This window comes from Lemur catta, chromosome 12, assembly GCF_020740605.2.
Source record: "Lemur catta isolate mLemCat1 chromosome 12, mLemCat1.pri, whole genome shotgun sequence".
Taxonomy (NCBI): domain Eukaryota; kingdom Metazoa; phylum Chordata; class Mammalia; order Primates; family Lemuridae; genus Lemur; species Lemur catta.
The window spans coordinates 92,400,722-92,425,586 of record NC_059139.1 but is presented as its reverse complement, the minus strand read 5'-3'; the positions used below and the strand labels follow the sequence as shown (position 1 = coordinate 92,425,586).

Sequence of the window (24,865 nt, the reverse complement as noted above, 5' to 3'; positions counted from 1 at the left end):
CCCCAAGAATTCTAGAAAGCTTTACTCCTAAATAATTTTCATCTTCTGTAAGACAAGCCATGGGATTCTTACCACCTTTCACCAGATTTCAGAAAACTGACTTTTCTACTTTCTCTGGTGTGGTAAAGTCCGGTTATAGGAGGTACAAACGACAATGTGTATGCTGTATTCACTTGGCTTATGGCCGTGTAAACACACGTCCTGGACAAGACTTCTACCATTTATCTTACACTTAAAATATCTAGTATATATGTGCTAATTTCTGTTTCTTTTTATAAAAGTCTTATATATAAATTTCCCATGAGTACAAAAAAAAAACATCTGTATAAGACTTAAGAATCTAATTTAATTTATTGTTTGACATTATAAAATAATCAAATCAGCCAGCAAGCTTAAAGCCAGATGAGTCATGAAGGCTTAATAAGAAATCACAAGTCTTCTGGGTCACTATTGAACGGCCCCTGAGTTAGGGTCCTTGGGCTGTCTTGCAGTGACAATTAGGAAGCTCAGAGCATTCACGCTGGTCATGCCAAACGTGAAAGGCTAGGCTGGTGGCAGAGAGGTCATTCTGTCATTCAATCATAAGAAGGGAAGGCTTGCATCCGGAATGAGAAAAGAAGGGATATATAGATAAAGGTACTTTGAATAATTTTATAGTATCTTTTACTTTGGTTTGAGAGTGGAATGGGAAGGGACAATGAGGGTGGCCAAGTAGAAGGCAAAAGAAAAGCTATAGGTTTGGGATCTTTCCTTCATTTCCCTCTCAACAACTCTGAGTATAGTCCCACCACAATCTGTAGTATAAAAACACGCCTACATCTATAATATATACATGTGTGGATTAAATAATAATTATATCTGTGATCATTGCATGTCATGTTATTAGAACCATTTAGGCCTTTAGTTTATCTTCTAACAGAGGTAGCACAATGTCAGCCAAATTATTACTTTTCTGGGTAATCCCAGAGTACTCTGTATTGCAATTTATTCTATGGGAGCTCAATACCGGATCGAGTGTCAGGTACGTAACTCCCCCTTTCCCTTGAGTGGGAGGAAGGCTGCCTCCTACCAGAATCCCATGGCACTCAAGAAGTGTGCACTCGTGGGCCAACAATGGGGAGGGTCTTGAGACAGACATCCGATAATATGTTAAAAGATGCCTCTCGGGATGGATGTATTAGAGAAAAATCATTGCCTCTAGGCAGATGAATAAGACACGAGTTCTCCTCCTCCACAGAGGCAGCCTTGCCGCAGGACGCACGACTCGGCACGTGAAGCATGGGCTGGGTGGCAGTCCCTGCGGCGAGGACTTTGTGCAGTGCACAAACCGACCTGCACGCAGGGGCTACTCCCTCTGCAGTCCTCACACAAAGTGTGAAGTGCGGCATCAGACTTAATCATGCCAGTGCTCAAACGCACAATGACTTGAAATGATTTTCAAATAAGCTACTAGGGAAACAGATAAGACTTATTATATTCATTTTCTCACATAGAGAAACAGGCCTTTCAAGGTAGGAGTTACCTAAATATAAAAATTTGGGACAGATTTTTGGTCAATTTTTTCCTAGTTTCCTATGCTTCAGGGGCCCCTGTATCACCTCATAAATATATCAATAGATACTACGTATAATGCTAGCATATGTAGTATTTCTATTTTATTATTATGCATAGCTAAAGGTAGGATTAAAATAAATGTTACTTTTATGATGTATAAATGTCAGTGTTAAAGTCTAATTTAAAGCCTTCATAGTCATAAGACGGTTTTTTCCAGAATATGAATAGTTGTATAAACTAATTTAAATGATGGCATTTTGTCAACTACAACACAAAAAAATGACAGTTAGATAATATTCAGAAAACTTCTGCTGAACATATATGTAGTCACAGAATAAATTACTCAGGGCTAGTTTTAATGCATTTTTTTTTCATCAGAAAATATCTAACCTTAGTTATGTTAGCCCAGAGCTAATATATTGAGCTATTGAAAAGAAAATCTTTTAAGTATTGATATAGAAAAAGGATAACAGGTATTGGCATCATTGTATGAGCACCCCAGTGGTGCCCCAAGAAAGCATGAAGGCCGTGAGTACGGACTGGGACACTCCGTTCACACTGTGAGCAAAGACATTCATGTCTTAAGTTTTTGGCAGGTAGGAGAAGCTTAGCCCTGCTTTTTTTTTTTTTTTTAATTTCATTGAATAAAAACAATAGAATCAGGAAAAAAATGTATTGCTCAGCTATAGACATATTATACCTATGAAAACCCAACTAAGATTTTAAAGTCATATGGAAATGTTATTGAGTATTTCTTTTTTATATCCCAGCCAACACAGGAAATTTCCATTCTTGCATCTAATAGCAGTATCTACAATGCATCCAAGACTGTGGAACCCGGGGACAAAGAGGAAGTGACGGAGCAACTGGCCTTCTGCCTGACCATGAGGGCTGTAGGCTGTTGACAGAGTGTCACTTGCTTTATGGTGATTAACTTCACCTCTGGGTCATTCCCATTAAATCAGTCTGGGGAAATCTGTTTGGAGGTGTTGAATATAATTAATTATACATAAAGTAAAATAACCATTATGCATTCGTCCCTTTGCCACACTTAAAAATCTGAATATAAAAGGTAAATTTTACTTTGTGCTTTGAAGAAATTTAACAAAGACTAGACATTATATTAAGTGAACCTTCTTTTCCAGTTCTGTGGATAAGCTAACACTTTTTTCATCTCTGTATTTAACCCATAAAGTGGATATTTTTTATATAAAATTATATCCCATCCAGATAGATCATATTTTTAAAATTTGTATCATAAATGCTGAAACGCATTCTTGGGGGTGGGTTCAGTATTTTAATATGCATAATTGAAATTCTTTTATATTATTGAACATTGCAAATTTTTAACCTAAGTTGTTAAACTCTATAAGACAGAGACTATCTATATATACATCTTAAATATATATATTCTATGTGTATATATATACACATACACACATATATATATAAATTTGTCTTCATAATTTTCCTTTAAAATTTTTACAAATTTTCCATTAAACTAACAATGGCCAGTAAGAATGAGAATCAAAATGAATACACATTAATGAGGATGAAGGACATCTCTCTGAGCATGTCTTAGAGCTTTGTAAAATGCTGATTAATTTTTATACATACATTTGTTTGATTTAGACAACTTCTAAAATCATGTCATGCCATTTACTTCCTAGCCATTCTCTTTTACATTTCTATAAAATATTATTCCCTCAGGATGTGGGATGGGCATTAAAATGCTTATTTCATTGTTTATTCGAATGAAAAAAATATTTTGCATTGTTCACAACACCCTATATCTAATCTAATCTGATCTTGCCATTTGTATGCATACAAATATTTTAATGGGATCCCCTAACTTTCAAGTTAAATTTAACTTGAATGCTAGTGTAATAGCCAAGGACCTTCATGAACTGGCTTTCTTCCTACCTTTCTGATCAAATCACTTTCCACTCCCCAATCCTTATATTTTATACCCTAGTAATAAACATTATCACTAACCCCAGTGCCTTTGTACCTACATATATCCCTGGAAGATTTTCTATATCTTCTTTATCACTCTGCATGGTGATTTTGTTATTATTTGACCCCCACTAGATGTACTGTGAGTTCTCTTAAAGCGGGAAGTATTCATCTCTGGACCACCAGCAATAGTGCATACACAGTCAGTACTTGTAAAGGAATGAATGAGTGGAACATAAGCATGTAATTCAAGCTCTCAGTATTTTGTGTACTAAGAGGTTGATTTCAATATTATATTTCATAAAATGGTGAAAAAATCATTTGCAAACTAAATGACCAATTATGGGGAATACATATCAATGGCAAATCCAGTTTATGGATTAGAATTTAGGTATTAAAAATCAAGTATATGTATAGCCTATGTTAATATGTTTTTATTCTATTAAGAAAAAAGAATATAAAATTTTAATGAATATTATTGAAATCAAATAATGCAGAAAAAAAATCCTGGTGCATTTTCTTTGGCAAATAATTGTTTATTTTGGTATATGCATAGTAACTTTAAAATGTAAAAACGGGGATAAATTGCACCCTTAAAAAAGTCTTTCCTGTCAAATATATTCTGGAGGGTTTTAAAAAGTACCGGTGTTTATATACTGAGATGCTGTCCTCGACTTGGTCCCAAAGGCGTGGCCATCACCTTACAATCTAGATATGGACAAGGAGAATGCTGGCAAGAGGATCCCACAACGTAACGCTAAGGGTGTGAGAGGCATAAGCTGGATGAATTTGGACTAAGCTAAGAATGAGAAATACTGGCTTCTTCCCCCTCACCTTCAAATTTGGATCTATTTAGGATTTCCTAAAAGCATATTTAACTCTTCACTTGTGTCAAAAGCGGTTATTGAATTTTGGGGTGCCCATTCTATTTTGTTTCATTCATCTGTTCCCTAGTGCAACATAAATACCAGAGTAATGCAACTAATGCTGATCCACACGCACGCCTCAGGTATTACGGAATGATACATCTCTAATGCCTCTGGAGACCAAGATAATTTGAAGCAGGTCTTTAATATCAAGAAGAACCTTATAGCAAACTGATCCACACTTCTGAGGTGCCAAAGTAAATTTAAAATATTCCTTCAAATATATTTTAGATGTTTTAGAACTCTAACACAAGGTAAACATTCATTTTACAAACATGTTTTAAGATGTTTGAAGATAAAAGGACTCATTTCAATGGTCAATGCTGAGCTACAAAACGATTTACTGATTCACATATTTCTAGAGTTATGAGACTTTGAAAAGAGCGTGATGAAATGTGTATGATAATTCATGGTCATGAGTTAAACTATTGGAAAAATTTACTCGCGATCACCAGTCTTTATTAGATATTTTAGGACAATATTCCCTTTAAAAGAGAAAATGTTCATATCTTAGGCTTTTCATATCTTGTAATAACTGGTACTAACAAATTAATACAAATGCATAATAAATTAAGTTTAATTTGATTTACCATTTTAAGACTCAGTTTGAGATACTTATGTAAAAGATCATTATGATAAAAATTTTACTAGATAGCACGAGGTGTCTTTTTAAAATTTCTTTTTCTCACTTATTGCAGTATTGTAAATTTAATAGTTTGCAGCAGAATTAGAAAAATAACTTATCTCAAACACTGAAATTTTATACTGCCCTAGGATACTTTATTTGCTCTTATTTAACATATTTGTGTGAAGAAAAATAGTACTAGTATTATTCCTTTTTGCTGTGCATAAATCTGTTTTCAATGCTCTATGCTTTGAACTTACTCTCATTTATTTCATGAATATGCTGAAAGATTACAGAGCTCTTTCTGGCTGTAAAATCAATGATATGAAGTCAGAAACAGTGCGATTCTTGAAATCCTCTTTATCCACTTTATTTATGAACTGCAAAGAAAAATAATATCCAAAAGCCCAGAAATATTTTGGCATTGAAATGAATATGTACCCTATTAACGTAGAGATACTTGAAAATAGTTGGCTAAACACAGTGGGGCAGAGTTAGAAGAGAAGGTCTATTCAAGCACAAATCACATAGGTGTTGTTTATTATTACAACAATTATTTTACAAAATTGGCCATTTGAAATAAAAATAAGAACATATCTAAATCCTTATTCAACAGAATACAATAAAACATCTCTTTAAATCCAAAAAAATCCTAAGTACTCTCCAGGGCACAGTCTCTACTTTGTGGAAAGAAACTGTATCAAGTCTCCTGAGCTGCTCTGGAAGGCGGAGCGAGAGGCGGCTCTGACGCTGGGGTCGCGGGTTCTAACCCGGCTCCCCCCTAACGCGCCATGTGACCTCGGGAAGTCACTTGATCTTTTTTTTCCCATGTGGATAATTGAGAAGTCATGTTTAAGAAAACGTAATATTCCTTCTGACTCTGAAACTAAGAGACTTTATATATAATCAACCTCTATTACTTAAGATTTAACAATTGGGAAAACATATTTTAGGAAGTAATTAATGTGACTTTGGGAAACATTTTTAACCCTGAGACTGTATGTTTAACTACGTCTGATGCACCTTCTATTAGACCCCAATTGCAGAAGACGGATAAAAAAATGAGGATAATAAAATTCACTGGGCAAGAATTTTCCTGTCTAGGGTTTTAAATGCAAAGAGATTGCAAGGAGCTGTCGGCCTCCCGTGCGGCGCGGCTGCGGCCGACGAGGGGCCTCCGCGTCCCGTTAAAGGGGGAACTGGGACTGTGCACTTGCATCTAGAGTGCCCGCTTCCGTCCTGTTTTCGTTCCCTGGGGACGTGAAGCAGAGCCCCTGGGGTGTGCTGGGCGCAGCGGGGACAGGAGCGTGGGTGACTGGGGGACCAGCCGGGAAACACGAGCGACAGCAGCTCGAGTCACGCAGTGACAGCCATGCGGAGGCCCAGGGAGAAACGTGGCCACGGGAAATCTCCTCGTGGCAAGAACGACCGGTAACATTTTTAATTTAGGGGACAGATTTGAAGTCTTTTTGCTGTAAATCCCCTGTGTCCTCAGGAGCCAAGCGAGCCCCGGGCCAGCGCGTCCTTCGCCTGCCCCCATGCTGCCTGCGCCCTGGGGGCCCAGGGGGGTCAGGCGGGGACCCCAAAGCTCTGAGCGCTCTGGCAAAGCTGCTCCTCTGAACGATCCCGGCATCGTCTTTGTCCCGAGGACGTGGTTTGTCGCTTTCCCTGTAGCCTTCATTGTGTCGTTGTGCCCGGTACCTGTGGGTCTAGGGGGTGGGGGCGTCCCTGCTCCCCACTGCCGCTGCCAGAGCCTCCCCCCTTCTTCCTCCTAAACCGCCAGCTTTGGATCAGACCATGCACACATCACCCTGCTCGCTGTAGTCACTCCTTCTCTTTAAGATTTTAGCTCCTCTAATAGCACTGTTCCTGGCACGATCTTAGAATTACAACATCTATTTGAATGATCCTTCCAACACCCGGTCCTCTCGGTCTTGGCCTTCTTCTCTTCCCAACAATCTTGCTATTCACTTTACTTAAGCCACTCACTCCACTGGTCATTTTATTACCAATACCTACAACCACTCCATAACTCCGCCCGCACCGCGCGTCGGCGCCCACACTCGCCCCGGGTCTGGATCGGCACGATCTTCCCGTTAAGGCTTGTGCCGACCACCGTATTGAAAGCAGTACCTACTCCCTCTCTCTGCACAGCCCCATTTCTTTTCCCTCCTTGCTTTATTTTTATCCAGAGTTCTTATCATAATTTGATACTATCATATATTACTTATTTGCATTTTTATTTTCTGTCTCCCTCTCCCTTAGGCACAATTCCCCAAATCCAGTCTCTGTCTGCACCTTCTCTCCCCACTTCTGCTGCAGCAACGTTTAGGCCACACGTGTCCACAATTTCTTTGCTCAGAAAACAAGCTAAATGGTTCATGTCTTTGCATAACTCAGTTTATACTATATACACAGTATATGTATATATAATCAGATTTTCATGTAATTGAATGTGTCTCCTTTCAGCCCTAGGAGGAATCTGTTAATACAAAGCCATAGATAATTAGGGGAAATGAGAACAGAAATCATACACTGCTTATACATATGGACACAAATGGAAGTGGGACATCCCATGACCTGGGATCTTACCTTGGCTTTAGTACTAAATGTTTCCGTGAGCACTGACAATCTATTTGTCTTGCGGAACACAGTTGTCTTACTGATACAATACATGTGTAGGATTTAGTGATTTCCTAGTCTCACATTTTATACAGAACTAATTTTGTTCTTTTGCCTCCTCAACCTCTAATACAAAAACAAAAATTAAAAAAAAAAAACCTTAAAGCACAATTTCAGGATTTAAATTTCTACATTTATTAAAAACAGTGGTACACTTAAAAATAACAAATTAAAGGAATTGAGGAATTACATGTTCTGCATACAGTTGACCCTCTGTATCCGTGGGTTTTGTATCCATGGATTCAACCAACCAAGGATCAAAATCTTCAGGTTTGGAAGGCTGGCTGTAGGTATCTTCCACCCCGTGGGTGGTTGAATCCATGGATGCAGAACCCACGGGTACAGAGGGCTGACGGTGCTACCCCATTTTATATCAGGAGCATGAGCATCTGAGAATTGTGGTATTCTTGTGGGGCTTGAACTCAATCCCTCTTGGATACAGAGAGCCAACTTTATTTAGCATACGTTTTCAGACAACAGAGAAGCAGGCTCAATGCTGCTCTGTCAAAAACCTTTACATTCAGTTCAAGTCTGCAATTCTTATCGGCAGGTGGACTTGAAATTTAGAAATTTTAAGATTTCATAGAAGTAATACAGCACATATATATATTGCATAACCTGAATGGTGCCTGAGGAAGGCCCTGTAAACAAATATATTAATATTTACGGAATGCAATGCAATGTGTAATCATATTAAGTGAGATATGTAACAACTCTAAATGTGGTTTTTTTTTTGTTTGTTTGTTTGTTTTTCCAGTTCAAGTCAGATTTAGCCACAAAGCAGTTCAGGTGTTTAGCTATGAAATATGTCATACTGAAGTTTCAGTTTCCAATCTTTTGGATCCATTGCAGATTAGGAATTTGGGATCTGTCTTAATTATCAATGGGATCTGATGTTTTGGAAAGATAAATATTTAAAAATCCTTCACCTCCTCCGCACGTGGCATCGCAGTCTTCCCAGCCTGTGTGTGTCCACATGAAGAGGGGCTCAGGTGCTTTCGAGCTCTGGTTCTCTGGAACCGGGTCTGACGGGATAATGTACTCATAGTGAAGACCATAATTCTGATCCTGAAACAGGAGCACCTATAGCATATAAAAATGATCAAGGCAGATGGATCAAACCACAGTACATTCACCGTGAAGCATTAAACTAAGGATACTAATAATTTAAAATACTTATTGCACAGTGTGCATGTGAGATTTGGTTGTTGTTAAAATACACTTCTCTCTCTCTCTCTTTTTTTTGTTTTTTAGAAACAAGGTTTCACTGTGCCGCCCAGGCTGCAGTGCAGAGCGCAGCCGTGCAAGCACAGCTCACGGAACCTGGAACTCCTGGGCTCAAGCAATCTTCCCGCTGCAGCCTCCCGAGTAGCTGGGACTGCAGGCATGACGTGACATCGCCGGCAAATGTTGACATTGTCACGCTTACCTCTGTGCTAAAGACATCACGAAGAAAAGCTCATCTGAATGAAGCCAGGGATAACAAATCATGTTCTTTCCGTCTGATGGACTAGGCAGTCTCCCAACGCCTGGTACGTGTATAAAGTAACTTTGGTGGTGGGTGGGGATGAGTGGCAGCAAGAACATGTGTCCTACCTAATGTACACATACGACCCACGGCGTAATATCAAATGTAGACTTTCCACTCATATAAGAAGAAAAGATGGACAGGAAGCCCCTGAGTCAACAGAGGAAGAGAATGGAAGACTTTGGGAATCATTCCACTCTGTAAGGGCAGCGAACTTCTAAACTAAGTGGTGGATAGGAATTTCATGCCATGTATGCTTATAGTTAACCTTTAACTTTGGCAAGGTTGCTGATTTTCCATTTGTAGTCAGGATTATTTACTTTGAAAACCAATTTGTGTTAAAATGAAATTTTAGGAAATATTAATTTAATAACTGTACAGTTACATATACCTATGGAAATAGTCCAATAAAACATAAAGGATATATGGGAATTACTGAACCATGGGCTACGCTAAACTGAAGTATAAGCAGGAACCACACCACGTTTGTTTTGTTCTCTGCTAGTACCCAGTGCCACGATCAGAACTGGATCATCATAGCCATTTATGCATACATGTACATATGTACAAAAAAAAGAGTGAATGAGAATATATGTCTCTTTACAAGTCTATTTTCAGAAAATATATCAAACTATTCCCTGCAATATATCACCTTTATGGATCTGAGGATCTATGGAAAGAATCTATATAATACCATGTGATACAAAAAAACATATATACCTAAATTTTTAAATTTTACTAAATTATTAAGGAACTTTCTTAATATGTAACCTGTATCTTGGTAATTGTAATGATAGGTAATTCAGAGTTAACACTACATGAAATAAAATTTAAATGGGCTCAAGGTTAAGTGTCTGAGCATTTCTATTATATTTTATTTATTTTTTTTCAAGATTTTGTTCAACATATCAACAGAACTTCTAAGATATATTTTGATGCATGGATTGGGGAACTAGTGTGTTGCCTTTATAGAACAACTATAGTTTTTAAGTTCTTTAAGTTCACAAAGGCATAACATTCTGAGTACTGATTCTAAATACATCACAGCGCTTATTTTGGCTCAAATATCTCATTTGATGTTGCCAATTATAAGTAACTTTCAGCTTAATGAGTTTAAAGGAAGAGAGTTTAAATGAGTTTTAAAAAAATGACATACTTTGTTTATGGTTATAACCAGACCACTACATAGTTTTTAAATTGATAAAATGAACATATACATAACATCTATTTGCCAACTTATTTAGTTATGTAAAAATGTGCCTATTTTTCCTAATAAACTACCTTTTCATTGACAGAACTTTAGATCATCCTTGAATATCTAAAACTACTTAAAATAGAGACATTGGCTACAAAACCGGTTAGCTTTTTCTTAAACCATTTGAATTTGGCAGTGTTCTTTGCACAAAGGAAAGTGTGACAGCTGCGGCCCAGGGGCACAGGCTGCAGCATGGCTGCGGAAGGTATTGCCTTTCAAAATGCAGTACCAGCTTTCGGCTGTAATAGTCATTAAAGAAAACATCTTAGAAGTACAGTTTCCCTCGGATTACTGAGTAAATCCAGGTCACATAGATGCCTTCTTTTCGACATAGTTCACCGACTTTAATTATGCTTCATGCTTCCAGGAAAAACCTTGGTAATTACCAGTTAGATTAAGGATTCTGCAGCAAGGAAACTCCCTGTGCCCAACACCATGGTCTCACATTTACTGTTTTAAGATTTTTGAATTAGAAGCTCAGTAAAAAAGCCCAGGTCTTGTTCCATTCTAAAAAAAGTAGGTTATACTTATTAATATATAACGCAGACAACATGATGGCATTTTTTGTAACAAAATCATTAAAAATATGTTGCTGATGATAATGCTGTTATTATAAGTGACCCAATCATGAAATGAGCCAGATGTGGTTCATGTAGTGTTTGTTCAGTCATTTTTCTCTCCCTAGATGGCATAAAGCATAGAGTGGCATTTCCAGTTGAAATTAAATAATAGGATCCAAAGGACTTTTGGTGAGATGCACAAAGTAATTATCCATAGTGTATGTATAATTATGATCCAAGGCTGTTTGGTACAATGAACTTGGATCTAAGCTTTCTATCAGAGAGGTAGCAAGAGGAGTGACTAACACCTGGTTTATTCACAGCTAATAACTTATTGGACAACACTGGGCACACTGCTTGACTTTCTCATGCTTAGTCCATTTAATCTATAAATTGGAGTGATAATAATACATATTACACATGATTATTGTGAGGAGTAAATGCTGTAATGAGGTAAAGCACTTTTGGACAGTGCCTGATACTTAGTGCTCGGTGAATGGTGGATATCAGTAAGGTCTGGGACAGCAGGTACACACCACACTCACCTTGCTCCCTTTATTCTTGTTGGTAAAGCACATCAATTGCAGTTATGTAAAACTTTGTAATTAAAATTGTGGTTTGTGGACCAATAGCAGTAGCGCCACGTGAGAGCTAGTTAGAAATACAGATCTCAGACCCCACCCCAAACCAAAAGAATCAGAATGTGCATTTTAACAAGAACCCGAGGTAATTTGCAAACACATTAAAGTAGGAGAAGCAAATGGGCCAATATGTGATGTGAACCTCTGGCTCCTAGACTAGCAAAACACATGTCTTCAACTTTGAAGACAAATTCAGCTTAAATTGTGTGACGATATTAAATAATGTGGCATACCATGCCCCAAATAAACAGTCAATCGATCGTGTTTTAGAGTTGTTTTATGTGTGGACTTAAGGAGGTGCTGAAGTGTTTGAATTTTAGACTTCTTGCCACTAGGATGGAAAACTCACCCCAGTTGTGTATTCAGTCCCCTGGGTCCTGTGACAGCAACACCAACTCCCATGGTCAAGGTCAAAAGGGACACGTGGACCTGCTACCAGCCTAGACAGAGTCCCACCGTCCTGATGCCTTCCCTCCAAACTCCATACAACTCATACCTAATCTTTTATGACTTGGTACAGAAACTCATCATCCCAAATATTCAAATTTTCATAATTCTTTATAGGAATCTATTAATCTAGTAAGAAAATATAATGCAATTGGGAGCATTAATAGATATATTTATCGAATTATTTTCCCCAAGCAAAATAACATTTTATCAAAGGATTTCTATGCAAATTCAGACAATGGTCATTTCATAGTACTCCTTTTATAGATACCACTCTGGCTAGTACATGTGTGCTTTTAGAAAAAAGGGGTTCTTAGGATTGCCTAATAATACATCTGTACTTTGAGTCTGTGAATTCTCTAAAACCCCTTGTTCCTCTTGTAATAATTCCTGTTATTAGACATCATGATTTAAAACATATGTTTAAAACACCTTGAAAACCAATTTCTTAAATAATTTTAAATGTCTATCACTTAAATTTCCAATTCAAGTTTGGAAACGAGATTAGAAAAGGTGCAGTTGGACTGTGGTTCGCCACGGGAAGTGGGTTGCGCAGTGTTCCCAATCCACCCCGCCTACCAGGAGGTGTAGAGGGGCCGTGGTGGGGCCTTTGGCGGAGATCTTCTCCCAGAGGCCGCGTCTGACATAATGGACGGTAGTTCCCGCTAAACTGAAGGCTCCAGAGTGTTCAATCTTCCAGTCACTATTAATAGACTGTTTGCCAGCATCCCGGAGAGCTATAAAGAGATTGAAAAATATAGAGTATTATAAATCAGCATCGTTGGTCAACATCCTTTCATACTGCTCAGTTAAAAGCATTCCATTCATTTATAAACTGACGGGGCAACATTCTCTGGAGTAAAACCTTTGGCTTGTCTTTTCAGGAAATGTTCACAATCATGGCAAATTCCACGAGTTCTCCTTTTGTCCTGAAGCTATCCACAACTACACAGCCACATTTATCTTTGCTTCCAGAAACTTCCTTGGACGCTTGATATCTGTACTCCTTATTTGGGCCCTTAGTCATTTACTCCTAAACACATTATTATGTTAAGGCTGTGTGTGTCTGTCTAGTCTACCCAATGACCATACGAGCACCGGGAATACTGGCACCATATCTCATCCGTACTCTGTATCGTCTATGCCCATCCGGAAAAGTATGTCACTAAAGAAGGGTCATTAAATAGCATGTTAACCAACAGATTAAGTGGCAGAGTTATATGCATTACAAAACAATTCAAAGACAATACAGACTCAGGACCTTTTAACATCTCCTCTTTGTGATTAGCTGTTAATAAGAATGGAAGATAAATACTACTTCTTACCCATAAACAGCCATCATTTGTATGGGATTTTACAGAATAACGTTGTTTACATATTTTTTCTTTCTTTGTTGAGCTGATCACTATTATTTATATAAGACTCATGACATAGAAGTGAAATGTTACGGTTATCATTTTAAATTAAAGATTTTATTTCCCTCCTTTTTTAAAAATTTCAACCTTTAGAATTCCCCATACAACTTTATTCTCTTTCCAAAAGACAGGTACGTGAAGATTCACTGAAAGCTTTTATGTCAAGATTATATGAAAGTACTTTGATAATGTAAGCTGATAAATCTTGCTAATTATTATTGAAGCTAATCTCTATTGGATGTTTGAGGATTTCCAAGTTTTTAAATTATTAGTAATAATATTATAATATGTAATATTATAAATAATATAAAATAATATGAATAATGCTTAAATAAACATACTGTACACTATGTGTATATCTGAGGATTTCCCTTGAATAAAGATCCAGATTTGGAATTACAGAGGCAAATAAATATTTAAGATTTTGAAAAAGTGTTTTGAACTGATTTTCATAAAGGTTGCTTCAATTCGTGCTCCCGTAGCAGTGACAAAGTGGACCCATTTCTGAACTTGTCTGGGGAAGAAACTTTTTCTCATATAACATTTAATCATGATAGAATAATAAATTATCAAGTATCAGCTAAACTCAAATAATACTCAAAGTTCTGGAAATCCCAAAATGAACAACGGATATGTTCTCTGGCCTCATGGAACTCATGTTCTACCTGGAGAACCAGACATTCCACAAGTTACACCTTGGGCGGAAGGGACAGTGTCTGAGGGCTGCCACCCCTGGGGAGGGTCGCTGGGGGTAAAGAGCCTGCAAGGCCGAGGCAGGAGGCAGTGCAGGTGGGAAAGGCCTCAGGGGCACCGCAGCCCGGGCGGGGTCAGGAGACCAGCGTGCACGAAGCCAACTCGCTGAAGCAGACCAGGAAGAGAAGAGGCCGGAGAGATGAGGAACAGCCAGACGTTCCAGGGTTTGTTAGTATTTTGAGGGATTTCCTAAGGAAGGAAAGGTAAAACTTAAAATATTTTCAAAAATAATATGTGAAAATGGACTGTCACAGGGTGAAATTAGACAGGATACAATGCTAACGTTGCAGCCCACCTGAGAGTAATGGTGGCTTGGATGAACACACTGACTGCTACACTAGAAATTTTTTTTTTTTCTTTGGGGCCATGGTACTTTATTATGAAAATGGAATAAAAACTATGAAACTGAAACGATCCTTTCTAATTTAATTAAAAAATTGTTATTTTTTACTGTTTTCTGTGCATGAGTTATATGCAGCTTGAAAAATAGTTCTTGAGGCTTCCAAGGTGAAGAGATGTGTGAGTTACATACACTTCATGAGGCCTTGGGCTCAAAACTAGCGTGAGTTAAATACAACTCACATGACAGTTAATGTGTTAAGGTAGTAGAGAACATTGTTAAGACGTATTAGGAGTAAAATTGATAAACATGGTGTGATGATTTGACTGTCCTGGGTGAAAAGAAGTGTCAAGTATGATGCTAGGGTTCTAGGATGAGAAAACAGATGGGTTATGATGACAAATATAGAGATGGTAAAAACTATCAATAAAACATTGGTTGAGAAGAAATATCAAAAATTAATTTTTCAATAATCTATTATATTTATAAAGGATGTCTTGTTTTATTTCTGTTAAGCTTGAAGATTTTTTTCACTTGCTTATTAGTTGCAAATGGATATACTTTAGACAATGCTAAACTGATAAAATAATAATTAATAATTTTGCCTAAAAGGTAAAATATTTCCTTATATTCCCCTAACACCTACTAAACATTTTGAGGAATATTTTTGGCCTACATTTTTACTGTGGTCAGTACAATCCCATTTTTTCCCCTGTGTTTCAACACATTTTCAGGACACAATGATAAAGAAATATTTCCTGAAAATATCAAATAAAAATGCCTTAAAATACCTCGTAGGGGTTGCTAGAGTATGAAATTTAGACTCAATTGGTATTTCTGACCTTCAGCATTCCCCGGAAAATGGTGCGTGCATGTACCTTCAAATCCACACAATTCATTAGTTTAATAGCAGCCTCACATGAAGAATTAGCACTTGGTTATGTGGTATTTCTTGGTTTTCATTTTTATTTAATTAATTTGAAAAATGTCCTTTTAAAAATCCTGTTTCTGGCCATGACTGAATAACTGAAACTGTACTAGCTTTTGTACCATAAGTAAATAGAAGACTAGACAATGTATAAAACAACTGTTCTCAAACACTGGATAACTTACAACAGAGAACTGTGATCCCTAAGAGGAGAACAAATGCTATGAGCTCTAAAATCGCTTGGCTTTCTGCCTGAAGACATTTATTAATACCACACCTCCCGCTGGGAGGTAGCGTCCACACAGAGGACAGATGATGAGGGCTCCAGTGAGAAGAGGACACAGAGAATGGAGTTCAAACTGGCTAAAGCAGCTGGAATCTGTCTTGGGGTGTGTCGGAGAAGAACGGGCTACACAGAGATAGAACTCCAAAAATCTGCAAAAGGGTTCTTTTGAGCCTATGGCCAAACACTAAATGGCAAATAAGTAGGCATGACTCCTCAGAACAGAAAAAAGAGCAACTACCTGGGACCTCTAAATTGTACAGCACCTGGAGCCCACATAGGGATGGAAGACATCATGAGTTCTATGCAGTCAGAGTAGCGAGACCTTACTGAACACACAATCTTTAGTGGAGAATTCAGAAAGGCTACACATAAGAAATAAGGCTAACCTAGTCCTCGAGCAAAGGCTACTTTAGATTTACCCTACCAAAGCTTATAAAAAATCTCAAGAAAGGTAGCTGAACCAAAAAGTACTAGGTATGAGAAGTCAGAAATTGTGATCTATCTAATAAGGGGGGAAAAAAACAGTCAATAAAATGAGATCCAGGAATAATAGAGATGACAGAACTATACAAGGTACATTATAATCAAACTGCTGAAACCTAATGATAGTGATAACAATGTTTACAATGTCTAGAGAGAAAAAGGCATATTATATACAGGGTTAAAAACATTTAAGAATGCACTGGATATACCATTAGAACTACTACAAGCCAGAAGATAATGAAATATCACATTTAGAAAGATGAAAATAAAATAAAACAAAACTGAAATTTAGAATTCTATAGCCAGTGAAAATATCCTTCAGACACAAAGGCAAAATAAATTTATTTTCAGACAAAGAAAATTTGTGAAATTTTGCTTGACAAAAAATGTTAGATGTTCTTCAGGCTGAAATAAAATGGTTTGAGATGGAAACGTGTATTTAAATGAAGGAAAGAAGAATATTGGGTGCTGGTGAATGTATAAAAGATAAAATATTTATTCTTATTAAAACGATAGTATAATTCACTAAAGCAAAATGATTAACATGTATTTTTTGTTTTTAAAACAGAAGTAAAAAATATATGAGATGTGGAATAAAATGCATAATAGCAAGGAGGGAAAAAGGGAACTATGCTGTTTTAAGGAGCTCACATTATATGTAAAGTGGCATAATATAATTTGTAACGAGACTAATAAGTTAAAATGCACATTGTAAATGCTAGAGCAACCATAAAAAATATAAAGCAAGAGCTATAGCTAATAAGCAAGTAAAAATAAAAAGGGAATACTAAAAAACATACTCAATCCAACAGAAGTCTGAGAAAGAGAAAAAAGGGAATAAAGAAGAGATGAAATAGAAAACAAATTCAATATAATTATAATTATATTATGTTTAAATGGACTAAGGCCATTGGTTGAAAGATTGTCAGACTAATGAAAACAAAAGATCTCGTATATTCAATTTACAAAAATGTGCTTTGAAAATACATAGGTTAAAATAAAAGGATGCAAAAAGATGTCACATGCAACACTGATCATAAAAAAAGATGGGTATATTAATATTGGGCAGCACAGACTTCAGGGCAATGAATATTTCCAGAGATAAAAGAAGACATTTTAAAAAATGTCACTTAAATTAATCTAATTTTAAAATTTAAAATGACATATAAAATTTGTATGTCATTATGTGTGATACAACATCAAAACATGTGAAGCCAAAATTGACATAATTGAAAGGAGACAGAGAAAAATCCATAATTTTCATCAGAGATTTCAATACTTCTCTATCCTTAATTGATAGAACAAGAGGAATATCACTAAGAATATAGAAGACTTGAACCAAATAAACCTCATTGATATTTAGGAAAGATCACAGCCAGAAATTATAGAATACAAATTTTTTCAAGTATAAATGGATCATTAGCCAATATAGGCCATGAGCCATACAACAAGCCTCAATTAAAATTACACTCAGTATATTCTTGTACCACAACAGATTTAAACTAGAAATCAATAACAAAATAGCTATAAAAAATTTAAAATATTTGGAAATTAAACCATTTATAAGTAACACATGGATCAAAGTAGAAATCACAATGGTAACATGAAAATATTTTTAACCAAAAATACAACTGGAATGCAACTAAAGCAGTGCTTAGAATTCTACAGCTTTAAATTGTCACATTAGCAAAGAAAAAAGAACTCAAATCCATGATCTAAGTTTTCCCTTAAAATGGTAGGAAAAAAGAGCAATGTAAACCCAAAGTGAATAGAAAAAAGAAAATAGTAAAGGGCAGAAATCAATTAAACAGAAAATAACAATAGAGGCAACCAACAATACCAGAACTTGGTTAACTCAAAAGATTATATAAACGATAGAAGTCTAGTTTGTCTGATTAAGAAAAACAGACACAAATTAATAATATAGAAACAACAGATATAATATTGTTTTTACAAACATTATGATATAATAAGGAAATATTATAAATAATTTAAGCCTATAGATTTGACAAGTGAAATAGATTAATTTCTTGAAGACGTCAATTACCAAAACTGACACAAGAACAAGAACATCTGAATCGCCATATATATATAAATGAAACTAAGTTGGGATTTAAAACTTTCCCACAAAGAAAACTTTAATATTCAAACATCTAAGCAAAAATACTACCAATCTTATACAAAATATACTATAACATAGAAAAGGAGGGGCACAGGTTTCTTCTAACATACAAAAAAAGTTATTTTTCTTAAGGTGGATAATAAATGTAAATATGTTCGTTTTATTGTTTCTAATCAGCTAAGGATATTTATTTGTACATATTATTCAGGAAAATTACATTTGCATATATTCTATATAAGTATATAAGTTTATTGCAAATGTTTCTCTGAAACTATGGTTTTCATTTTTATTTTCTCAATGGTGTCTTTTAAAGAGAAATAGATTTACTATTAATTAAATCCAATATATCTTTTTTTTTAGGATTAGTAATTTTGAAAAGTAGTAAAGAATCATGGGTTAACACAAGGTAATGAACATTTTTTCTTATGCTTTTTTCTAGATGTTTTAGAGTCTTAGTATTTTTGTTTAGCTCTCTAATCCATTTTGTGATAATTTCTGTGTATGATGTGAGGGAGGAGCCAAGGTTCATTTTTTGTGTTCTGTATAAATATGTAGTTGTTTCCGCACCACTTGTTTAGAATATCATTTTCCCCATTCATTATTTCAACACTTTGGTTGAAGTCAGTTGAATCCATAACTGTGTGTTTATTTCTCATTATGATGATGAACTTGTCAATTTTTCTTTGTCACGTTTTGCTTTATAGCTTTGAAGCTATATTCCTGGGTTCATATAATTTTAAAATTTTAATACCTCTCCAATGAATTGAGTTGTTTTATAATTATTTTGTGGCTTTTTAAAAAAAGTCTCAAGCAATGTGTTTTGCTTTCATGTGAATTCTGACTGACGTTATTATTATTATCATTAGTTTTTTGGTTTGTATTTTTCTGGAAGAGTTCTCTATTCTTCGATGTTTAGTATTTGTGAATCTTATTTTTATATATGTCTCTTTTGAACATCATATATCTGAACTATTTTCAAAATTCAATCTGACAATTTTTATCTTTTAACTACAGATTTTAGTCTCTAAGTATTTATTAAACTTGTTGATATGTTTTGCTTTATTTATGCCATCTCATTTTGTGTTCTTTTTTCCTACTTGCTGTATCTTTCTTTTATTTTCTTCTATCTTAGTTTCAGTTGATTGATTATTTTAAATTACATTTCTCAAAATTATATTTGGTTCTTTAAAATAATGTGTCTACTCAATTATAGTCATATTCTTCATTCTTACTATTAAATCCCTCTTTTGCATGTTTAAACATTTTAACCATAATTATTTTTATATTCTCTGTATATGACACAGATTTATATGTTTGATTCTGCTCTTTTTTGTTTTTACTACATTTTGTTCATGTCTATTTCCTTTTGTATTTTCTGAATTTTATTATTAAATTATATTTGTTGAACCGACGTTTTTTGAGGCCTGATTTGAAGCTGCATTCCTTCCAAAAGGATTTGCATTTGCACGTGCAGCCACTTTGGTGACCACATTGAAATAAATGTCTTGAGGATCTGGGACTTCACAGTCAGGGTAAACGGGTGCTGCGAATCCATGTGACGGTTTGCTTTGCCCTGCAAATACTCAGGGAAATTGATTTTTTCTTTCCATCTAATACTAAAGTTCACACAGATACATTTTCTTTCTTTTTCCTTTTGTGGCACAGATGTACATCTCTCTCTCTCCTCAGAACCGAGCCCACAGTCCTCTGGAGTTCTCGCTTTATTCAGGGTCTCCTGTTAGAGTTCCCATTTTGCAAAGGCCTCGGGCTTTGCTTTCTGTCCACGGAATCCCGTGACACTCCAAGTCCAAGCTTGGTTACCAGGATTAAGCATAAGAGGGTCTTCAGAGACAGCCTAATATTCTGGCTTCCTGCTTCCACTTTGTTTTTGGCATCTAAAGATTCCTTACTTTCTTTCCAGTTCAGAGGTATTATAGACTGAATGCCTGAGTCCCCCCAAAATTCATATTTTGAAACCCTACCCCCTAACGTGATGGTATTATGAGGTGGGATCTTTGGGAGGTAATTAGGATTAGATGAGGTCATGAGAGTGAAATCCTTATGAATGGGATTAGTGTTCTTATAAGGGTCCCGAGAGAGCTTGCTTCCTCTCGCTCTGCCACGTGAGGACACGGCCAGACATTGGCAGTCTGCAACCCAGAAGGGGGCCTTCACCAGCACTCAACCATCCTGGCACCCTGATCTTGGGCTTCCAGCTCCCAGAACTGTGAAAAACAAATTTCTTTTGTTTATAAGTCACTCGATCTTTGGTACTTTGTTATAGTAGCCCAAAGTGACTAAAATAAGAGGTATATTATGAAATTTTTTTTCTTTTGTATTTTGCTCAATTTAATTTATTTTCAGTAAGAGATTTGTCCACCGTCCCTGCATGCAAAACTGCATGGAAGGTAAATTGACTTATATGACCTTTTTTGAGAGGTTTTTTTGGTTTGTTTTTTGCTTTTTTTTTTTTTTTTTTTAGAGAAGAGCTTTTGTTCTGTCATGATCATAGCTCACTGCTGCTTGGAACTCCTAGGCTCAAGTGATCTTCCTGTCTCAGCCTTCCGAGTAGCTGGGATTCCAGGTGCATGCCACCATGCCTCGCTCTTTTGGAGATTTTTAAAAATCACAAACTAAAATGATTTTGTAAAGATATAACACAGGTTTATCTGAAGTACTCTCCACGTTAGGCTTTTTGATAAGTTATTAACAAAATAATAATGCCATCATCTTCAGCATAGCAGATAATAATTTATTATAAGAATACAGTTCAAAGAGAGTAATGAAAAACAAAAATTGCATTGGGAGAGGATTAAACGCCTCTATAACAGAATACATAGTTTGATGCAGACAATTTGTTTAGGAATGATCAGTTTGCCAAGGTTCTATTTTCCTTTGTTTTTTGCTAAAGCCATTTCAGATGAAGATTTCCAATGACTTCCTATGCCCAAAGGAGCCATAAATGTGATTTATGATATGTATTCATTTGTCATGGCTTTGGGCTTGAAATCTAGGGTTTTAAAACGGTGCCATTTATTTTTTTCTCCCAACTTTCCCCTCATCCATGTGTCCTATGTCAGTAAATAGCACTACTACTTGCCAGAAACCTCGAAGTCATCCTTGAATCTTTATCCTTATCCACACTCACGTCCATTTTTCAACAAGTTTCAACAGTTCAACTTCTTTAATATCTCTGGAAGCCACTGAATTTTTCCCATTCCTATTTTCTTGACAGGTTTATGCAACTGGTTACTTTGCCTTCATTCTTGCACCTTTCCACTAATTCGTCAGGGTAAGTATTTTTTCTGAGTCAGCAAATGAGGAAACTGTTGGCTCTTGAATAAACATGGTGACACATTAGCATTTTCAGCATTGATTTAATCTCCAGAGAAGCATTCAGGCTGTTTGGGAAAATAGATCCTGTTTCTTTATACTAGGCAAAGGCCCTGTTAACTTAGGCTCAAAGCTAAGCATCAGGAGAACTGACAATAATTAGGGCCAGACACTTGAGACAGATAAGCGATTCAAGCATTAAAATGAATGGTCTTTTATTAAAAAAGAGTGATTGAGGACTTATGTTTAGAGGTCTGTAGCAGAGAAAGAAGAGGAGATTTTGCAGAATTGGAACCAGCAATTAGAGAAGAAAAAGTCACTTCACAATTTTTGCCCTTCTGAGTTAGGTCTATACAATAAGTCGATCACATTAGTCTAAAGAGGGGAAAAAAGAGGTTAAGTGAGGGAAGTTTAAGGAAAATGTGTTCAAATATGACATTTACCTTAAAATCATAAATGTTGCATGGAAGGCAACACTTTCCTTTAAAAAAGGAAAAATTAAAACGAAGCAGCATGGCTCATTGTCTAAGAATCTAGATGCTATGGCCAGACTCTTTGGGTGCATATTTAGTATCATAGATTTTTAGATGTGTGACGCTGGGCAAAAAATTTAGTCTTTGTTCCTCTATTCTCTAATTTTAAAAAATTAGGAAATTAGTAGTGCCCACTTCATAGGGGTGCTGTGCAGATTTATTTAATGGGTATGTGTAATTCACTGGCCTATACTAATCATTAAGCAAGAGTGAAGCCTCTTTTCTTTAAAAACTGCACTCAAAAAATCTCTAATTTCTTGTGTGCCACATTCTGTTTTAGTTATTGTAGGCAAAGCACTGAACAAAATGCCTTCAAGAATTAACAGTGGAGACTGACAATATAAATGCACACATGTAAACAAACAAAACATTCAGGCAAGGAGAAGTGCTGTAAGTGAAATAAAGCAAGATAATGTAATAGGGAGTGGCTTGCTGGAGGTCACATTGTATATGGAAAGAAAGTAATAGCTGGCGGGATTTGCTGATATATCATATTAAAGAGGCAAAGAAAGTGAAAGATCAAGGAGCACTCTCAGTTTTGACATAAACCACTGGATAGACAGTAGTGAGTGTGGTAGGCTGAATAATGACCACCCTCCAATCTATCCATGTTCCTAAAAGATAGATATCATACAAAATTCCTCCCTGACCACAAAGCGATGAAGTTAGAAATCAGTAACAAAAGAAAAACTGGAAATTTCACAAATTTATGGAAATTAAACAACACACTCTTAAAGAACCAATGAATCAATGAAAAAAAAATCACAAGGGAAATTAAAAGATATCTGGAAACAAATGAAAATGAAAACTGAATATACCAAAACTTATGGTAAATAGAAAAAAATAGCTCTAAGGGGGACATGTATAACTATAAACTCTTACATTAAAAAAGAATAAAATGGCAGGGCATAGTGGCTCACACCTGTAATCCCAGCACTTTGGGAGGCCAAGGTGGTAGGATTGCTTGAGGCCAGGGGTTCAAAACCAGCCTGAGCAACACAGCACGACCCCATCTCTATGAAAAATAAAATTAAAAAATTATCCAGTCATGGTTGTATGATTGTGCATGTTTGTAGCCCCAGCTACTTATGATGATGCTGCTGAACTCTAGCCTGGGTAACAATATGAGGCCTTGTCTCTAAATAAAAAGAAGGAAAAAAGGAAAGAGTTCAAATTAACAACCTAACTTTAGAACTGAAGGAACTGGAAAAAGAAAAACAAACTGAATCCAAAAGTAACAGAAGGAAGAAAGTAATCAAGATTAGAACAGAGAGAAAAACAGAATAGAAAAACAATACGGAAGAATCAACAAAACCAAAAGATGGTTCTTAGAAGAGATTAACAAAAATGACAAATCTTTAGCTAGACTGACTAAGGAAAACAAAAGAGAAGACTTAAATTACCAAAATCAGAAATGAAAGTCGGGACATTACAGAAATGCTACAGAATTAAAAAGCACTATAGGATACTATAAACAACTGTATGACAACAAATTGAATAAACTAAATGAAATGGACAAACTCCCAGAAATACAAAACCTACCAAGAATAAATCATGAAGAAACAGAAGTCCTACATAGACCTATAACTGGTGAGGGGATTTAATCAATAATCAAAAATCAAAAGAAAAGTCCTGGACCTGGTAGATTTTTATATATGGTGTTAGGTAAGTGTACAATTTCACTTTTCTGTATATAGATATTTAGTTTTCCCAGCACCGTTAAATACTGTCCTTTCTCCACTGAATAGTCTTGGTACCCTTGCTGAGAATCGTTTAACCATAAATGTAAGGGTTGATTTCTGGGTTTTTCTAGTCTATTCCACTAACATATATGTCTGTTTTTAGGTGGGTATCATACTGTTTTGATTATTGTGGCTTTGCAGTAAGTTTTGAAATTAGAAGTATGAGTGCTCCATCTTTTCCTTCTTTTTCACTATTGGTTTGACTATGCAGGGGCACCTGATATTCCATGTGAATGTTCTGATGGATTTTTGTATTTCTTCAGAAGGTGTCGCTGACATGTGAATCCACTCAATTCCACTGAACTTGTTAAACTTCACACTTAAAACAGTTAAGATGATAAATTTTATGTTATGTGTATTTTACTACAATGAAAATGTGTTAATGGGGGAAAAAATAAATATCCAAGTCCTATCCCTGGAACCTATGGATGCTACTGACCTGGGCTGAATATCTGTGTTCCCACAAAATTCATACATCGAAATTTTAACCCCCAAGGTAATGTTGTTGTAATAGAAGGTGGAGCCTTTTGAGAGGTGATTTGGTCATGAGAGATTAGTGCCCTTGTAAAGGGGACCCCAGAGAACTAACTAGCCCTTTCTACCATGTAAGGACACAGTGAAAAGTTGCCAAACAAGGAATTAGGAAAGAGACCCTTACCAGGCACAGAATCTGTTAGCACCTTGATCTTGGACTTCCCAGGCTCCAGAACCGTGAGAAATAAATTCTGTTGTTTATAAGCTGCCCAATCCACGGTA

At 36.1% G+C, this 24,865-nt stretch overlaps 1 protein-coding gene across 1 annotated transcript in view; it reads right to left on the bottom strand.

Annotated features, from left to right (window-relative positions):
* The window catches only part of ADAMTS19 (ADAM metallopeptidase with thrombospondin type 1 motif 19), a 231,720-nt gene that overhangs the window by 32,011 nt on the left and 174,844 nt on the right, over positions 1-24,865 (bottom strand). The window contains exons 17-18 of the mRNA XM_045566066.1: positions 12,754-12,911; positions 8,673-8,826 (exon numbers count right to left, since the gene is read on the bottom strand). Of these exons, the coding sequence (XP_045422022.1) occupies positions 8,673-8,826; positions 12,754-12,911 (312 nt within the window). The remainder of the gene's footprint in view (positions 1-8,672; positions 8,827-12,753; positions 12,912-24,865) is intronic.